Source organism: Myotis brandtii, unplaced genomic scaffold (assembly GCF_000412655.1).
Source record: "Myotis brandtii unplaced genomic scaffold, ASM41265v1 scaffold276, whole genome shotgun sequence".
Classification (NCBI taxonomy): Eukaryota; Metazoa; Chordata; class Mammalia; order Chiroptera; family Vespertilionidae; genus Myotis; species Myotis brandtii.
The window spans coordinates 1,311,974-1,318,758 of NW_005360509.1; the positions used below are offsets into that span (position 1 = coordinate 1,311,974).

Consider the following 6,785-nt stretch of genomic DNA (forward strand, 5'->3'; position numbering starts at 1 on the left):
AGCTCTGAGATCCCGGCCGGCTGAAAGTGTTACAAAGTTTCAAACTGCCAGCTCAGAGGCCGGCAGCGCAGGCGCAGGCAGGGAACGTTGGCTTCCTCCTTCAATGAAGGAAGCAAGCCTCATGTTCGCTTTAAGCTGCCTGGCTGCCAGCCGCCATCTTGGCTGTCAGTTAATTTACATATCTCCCTGATTAGCCAATGGGAAGGGTAGCGGTCGTACACCAATTACCATGTTTCTCTTTTATTAGTGTAGATTCTAATATAAAAGAGGCCTAGAGGTGAGCAGTTAAGGACTAATATAGTCTAATATGGTCATTAGAATCTTAGGCCCTTTCTAACTTTTTCCTTCCAAATCCATGAAAATGGCTTCCATTCTAAAGGTTCCCTCATGGTCAGCCAGAGCCCCTGGAAAGACAACCATGTGTCTGAGCTGCAGGCAGCAGGAAGGGAGAGGGTAAAGGGCCTTTATCTGCCTCTTCCCTTTTAAAGACCTTTTACAGAATTTTCACTAAACAAACTCCCACCCATTGGTTAGAACTTACCTGTACCTAGTTATATAGCTGGTCAAATAAAATTAAGGTTTTGACTTGTTTTTAACTAAGGAAGAAGAGGAAGAGTCAATGTTGGGTATATTGCCTTGCCTTTCTAATTAGAAAATTCCCACCATTCTAAGTCAGGGGTTGGCAACCTGCCCCATGGGCCAAATCTGCAACGTAGTTTTTTACTTTTCTTGTAAATAAAGAGTTACTGGAACAAAGCCATATGCATTCACTGATGTATTGTCTATAGCCGATCTCATGATACAGTAGTAGAGTTGAATGGTTTTTAGAGAGGTGGTATGGCCAGCAGCCCCAAATATTCCCTATCTGGTCCTCTATAGAAAAAGTTTGCCCACTCCTGTTCTAGATCATGGAGAACAGATTCTGATGAATGAATAGCTTCATTCTTTGGGATGCTATTACAGGAGCAGGGTTGCGTTTAATATGAATTCAGTCACAAGCTATTTTTCAGCCCCAGTGAGCTCACATCTATTAGGCATATTTTTGGGTGCTAGCAACATAAAACCTGACTAGTGGCGGACTTAACAAAAAGGGGTTTATTTATCTCACACGTAAACACATCCAAAAGTACATGGTCCAGGGCTGGTGCAGATGCTCAATGATGTCTTCAGAACTGGCTCCTTTTGTCTCCCAACAATGCCCAGAATGTTGGCTTTCCTCTCCATGCTTATTGTTAGATGGTTGCAGCACCTACAAGCATTATGTCTGCATCCAGGGGAGGTGCCAAAGGCCAAAGGGGCTATGAGCCTCTCGCTTTCCAAAAGCTTTCCCAGGGGTTTCCTTGGCCAAGACTATGACTCATTACCCTGCTAGCAGCAGAGGATTCTGGGATGGTGAGAATATAAATTGGGCGCATTGCTGGGGCAAACAAATGCAGATTCTATTGGAAAGGGAGAAAGGGAGGCAAGAGTGGTATGTGCTACAGAGAGCTCCTCACACTTAGCTGGGCCACCCTAGTATGTTCTTATAGTCTCCCCTCCGCTTTCACCTTTTCTACCTGCTCCTTCCTGTCACAGTTCCTGAAACTGATTTTGTTGTTTTCACCTCCCTTTCGTATCTTTGTCTAGGCGAGAAAACTGGAAACGAGCCTGAAGAGGTGAGGCTGCAGAATGCCAGCAAACAGATTGTGCAGAATGCCATCCTGCAGGCTGTGCGACAAGTCTCCCAGGAGAGTCGGCAGAGGGAAGAGAGAGACGGTGACAACCGGGGCAGCTTCCAGCTGGGCGTGGGGCAGTTAACCAAGAAGCATGAAAAGAAGTAACACGGTGGATTTGGCTCTTGTCATATGCTCGTCTTTCAGCCTTTCTCTTAGTATAGGATGCGTCGCCAACATGTTGCCAGTAAAGCAAACCAAAAGTGCCATTGGCACCTAGCGGCAGAATGAATTCATACGAGCCCTGGCTGAGAAGCACTGTTTTGAAAAAGTGCGTTAGATGATTCTGTTTATATTAATGCAGTGCCTCTTAAACATTGTGGGGCCAAACCCGATATTGTAATTGCAAAAGTAGTTTTGCAGCACAGTTTATTTTTAAAGACATAATTTTGCCTATTGATTTCTGCCTTTTATGCATTCTTTCTGTGAATTTAACCAATAGTCCTTTTTGCTGTAATATTGAGTAATTTCTGTGTTCATTATAATTTAAAAAGACTTGCTGGAAAGGGGAAAGATTGGAGTTTCAATCTTCAATGTGGAACTGAAGGTCAAATTGAGCAAAGGCAAATTCTAAGACTGAGTCCCTCAGGATCTTATGAAGATATATATATATAATAAAAGGAGCAGGTAAACTTTTTAAGATCTCAGTCTTTTGGTTTCAGTTGTTTGATAGTTGGTGTTTACTCTCTGTGCAGAAATCCTTTGGAAATATGGATTTCTCTTCTTTTCATTTCAAAATTAAGACAATTACATCTATATGCATAAGTTGTCATTGACTCAGTTCTTTAGTAGCCCCATGAATAGCAACTAGAATTGTAGATTTCATCCTGGACATACACTAGGGTCTGACTCTGGGTGCAGTGCTCTTGAAAGGATCTCTGGGGCCTATAAATGCGGCATTGCCATTAGGCTATGCATTTGCACTAGTTCCTTACTAATAAGAACTTCCCTTTTCCCATCCATAAATTAGAATCATTTTCTTGAGATAATGAAAATCATGCACATCAGGAATGAATAACACGTGTGTATATGAATAAAGCTCTCTATTGCAACAGTATGACTGCTGCTTCATCCCCAAGTGGATAATTCAGATCTTCTTGGAGTTTCAGAATCCGATTTCCTGGGAAAAGAGGAAGAATTTTACCTGTGTAAAAAACCTTTTGGTTTCAGAGTATCAATGACTATATTTGGTAGTGGTTTTTTAAAAAAGCCAAGTATTTACATATAAAGTATGACTGATATTAAGATATATTTATAAAATTCCAATGTAACATTTTCCATAATAGGTACTATTGATAGTGTACATGAATGACAGCAATCTCTTAGAAGCTCTGCGAGACTGTCTCACACAATGCACACCTGGAATAAATTCACAGGAGAATGGCTGTGGGAGAAAGCAGAGGGGTTACAATTTAAATAAGGTTTATTCATAAACTTTTTTCAGCAGAACTCATGACAATCAAATAATGAGTTTAAGTTGAGCTGAAGGCATATCATTGATGTGATAGCACTACAGTGTAGATGGTAGGAATGAAGGTACTAAGGAACATTATTTAGGAGTATTCATAAATAAAGTATAAACCCCAATGCTTGTAGTTTGCAAGTAATCTGGCACTATGTCTACTAAGCCTTCTGGATATAACCAGCCTTGGATCTTGCTGTCACATGGCGGAAACACATGAACTCGCTATATTCCCTCTCTGGTGTGTCTTTGCTAATATAGTGGGGATCTTTGGAAACATCTGATTAACTTCTGTATCTAAATGTTACTTGTAAATAAAATACACCCAACTTTCAAATATGTTGTCATTTTAAACAAAAGTTTCCTATGTCCTACTGTTATGGTTCATTCTGCACATGGATCTTACGTTCATATGGCACCACGAGGTGTCCCAACACTGTTTCCAAGTTCCTAAATATCATGACCTGGAAAAGTGCTTCTTCAATGGGCCTTCACTGTGACTGTCTGAGGAGAGTGGGGCGACTATGCTTCCTGGGGTGTGAACAGAAAAAGGACATTTGCTAAGAAGTGGCCTTTGATCTCAGAAAGTGAAGGTAAGTGTATCTGCAAAGTTGCGTGTCTTTCATGGTCTTTCTGAGATGGAAAGTCTACAGCAAGAAACAGAGATGTGGGCAACTTCTTGGAAGAAGAAAGTTAAGCAACCCCTGGACTCCAGAGGAAGGTGCCATATTGGCAGAATCTTAAGGAGCTCAGTCATAAAAATCAATACATATGTTAAAGGTTTACTTGTATATCAGTATAAAGTTATTGGACTCTGAAGGAGCTGGCAGAATGTCACTGGACATAGGATTAAGGTGGGCTTCCCCTGATTATTATCATAAACCAGCATAGAGCCTTTGGTTTTAAGAATTAGAGGTAACACTTATTCATGTCCTTTATCTTCCTGATCACATGGTAGAGCACACATGGCCGCTGCTGTGTGTTGCTGTTCACTTTTCACTTTCCACGCAGCTGGGGTAGAACGGAAGAAAGAAATCTTTTCTGTTACTTTGCTTTTCTGTAATCGTGTGAACAGTATTATAAATATATACAAAGGAACTTATTGCTTTCTGGGCTTCAGTGGTTTTGTTTGTTTGTTTGTTTATTTTTAAGCTACTTAGTCTTCCCTTATGGTGGGATTTCAGGTTACAAGTGAATCAATCAACCATTTAAAAAAAAGCATTGAATATATGTCATTCAGGGTATTTTGAACAGTTTAGGTCTCTATGCAGAAACAACACCAAAAAAAAGAAGGAATTTTTAATTTATCCACTGTAATAGGTATTCTAGTAATATACAATCCTAGAAAATGAAATCTGAAAAATCTGGTAACTAGTTTTGCCATTATGTTACCCAAACAGTAAAGAATAAATACTTGAGTACATGACTCAGTTCATGTAAGGAGAAAGTGGGAGCTACGATAACCTCTCTCTCAAGGGTGAAAATGTTTTCTGAAATATATTACTACTAGAGGTCCGATGCATGAAATTCATGCAAGGGGCTTAGCCCTTGCAGCTATGGCGGCTTGCCTTGGCCCTCGCAGCCCGGGCTTCATCTGGAAGGTTGTCCAGAAGGACATCTGGAAGGTCATTCGGCTGTCCGGTCTAATTAGCATATTACACGTTTATTATTATAGATACCTTACCTCATTTGTCTCATGGCTACCACCTAACAATAGTGCAGCCAGGAAGATCTTATTCTCTTGTTGCAGCAGATGAAGTATTGAGTCAGAGAGAGAATAAGTATAGGGCGTGACAAAAGGAGGTTTACAGTTGTTCGTATGAAAAATAATATAATGAATAATAATACAAGAATAAACTGTTTCATATACTCACAACTGTAAACCAACTGTTGTCCCACTCTGTAGATCCTAGGTAGTGAGAAGTGAGTACTGTTGGGCACAAGAAGCCATGAATCACTGATCTTGAACTTTGTGAGTATATGAATTATCAGGGGAGCTTGAGATGATAAGTTATAGGAATATCTATATTTAGATGGAAGAATAAAACTGACTTACAGAATATCTTTGTGTATAAGAGAGGCAACAAAAGCATTAAAGAGCCCCCTCAAAAATAATTATCAATAGAAAAGGCTTAATCCATTACCTGAAAAAAGTGAGTGCAAAGGAAAAACAGGAAACTCCAAAGGGAATGAAATGGAAGACCACAGAGCAGGTAGCCACTTCTCTTTCTTCTCCTCAGAAGCCATGGAGGTAAGTCCACCGAATCCTGACAAAGGTATCAAGAGAGACGAATGAGGGGGTGACTTTATCATTTGTCTTCTGGCTACAGTGTAATGGAAATGGCTTTTGGGAAGAAATAAGTGAAATAGGAAAGAAATTTCTCTCAGAAGTAATAGGCTCATCTTACAGAAATAAGAAAAGAAAACCAAGAGAGTGAAAGGAAAGAAAGTACATCTTAAAAAAAAAATCCCCTCGTTGTATTCTAGGAAATTGGACACAAAATGTTCAACAGCAATATTTCCAGAATAAAATAAAAAATTTTGAAACTTCTAGGCTGAGAGTGAGTCATTTACAAAGGTGAAACTTCAGGCTGACATCAGACTACTTCATGGCAACATTCAACACTAACATAGGAAAGAAAAGGCTGCAAAGTAGCTCTGAAGGAAGGAAAGTGTGAAGTAAGTGTATTATTTCCAGCCAAGTTGTCACTCAAGAATAAAGGCAAGCATTAAAAAAAATTTCTTAAGGGTTAGCAGTACTTAACAGACTTTCTTGAAAAAACTGCTTGACCACTTAAACATAAATAAAGAACGTATGAATGTGGGAGCTCCAATAAAATGACTGGCGAGGAGCACTGCCTTCACTTAAATATAAAGTGAATATTACATAAGTGTGAAAACTAGGCTAATGTAAAAAAATGTAAATTGTTATATTTTGACAATATAAAAACACAACTAACAAAAATCAGGAGGTGGGGTAAGGGAAATAACATGCAAATGATTTCATCTGTTAGAGGAAAGAGAATGTTGGTACACTTGAAGTTGTCCCAGAGGCTCCTTACACTATCTTCATATTTTTGGATTCTTTTTTCTTTTTACTCTTCTGATTGGGTATTTTTTGCTTCCTCATATTTCAAATAGTTGATTTGATTCTCAGAATCATCTCCTCTATTGTTGAATCCCTATATATTATTCTTTATTTCAGTCAGTGTATATTTAATTTCTGACTGGTCCTTTTCCATTTTTTTGGAGGTTTATAGAAGATTCTTGAGTAACCTTATAACCGTGGTTTTGAACTCTATATCCAGTAGTTTGCTTTCTTCCAGTTCTTTCATTTGTGACATGTTTCTTTGTCTCTGCATTTTGGCTGCTTCCCTGTGTTTGTTTCTTTGTATTGGGTAGAGCTGCTATGTCTCCTTGAGTTGGTAGAGTGGCCTTGTGTAGTAGGTGTTCTATAGGGCCCAGTGGCTCAGCTTCCCCAGTCACTTGAGCTAGGCACTCTAGGTGCACCCCTTTGTGGGCTGTGAGCCCAGTCTTGGTGTAGTTGAGACTTGATTGCTGTTAGTGTCACTGGGAGGAATTGACCTCCAGGCCAATTGGCTGTGAGGACC

The 6,785-nt window shown here is 39.6% G+C and overlaps 1 protein-coding gene across 1 annotated transcript in view; it reads left to right on the top strand.

Annotated features, from left to right (window-relative positions):
* The window catches only part of LOC102254888 (chromosome unknown open reading frame, human C18orf42), a 34,245-nt gene extending 30,732 nt beyond the window's left edge, over positions 1 to 3,513 (top strand). Inside the window, exon 3 of the mRNA XM_005868735.2 lies at positions 1,627 to 3,513. Within this exon, the coding sequence (XP_005868797.1) occupies positions 1,627 to 1,820 (194 nt within the window). The 3' untranslated portion in view covers positions 1,821 to 3,513. The remainder of the gene's footprint in view (positions 1 to 1,626) is intronic.
* The last annotated feature ends 3,272 nt before the right edge of the window (positions 3,514 to 6,785 follow it).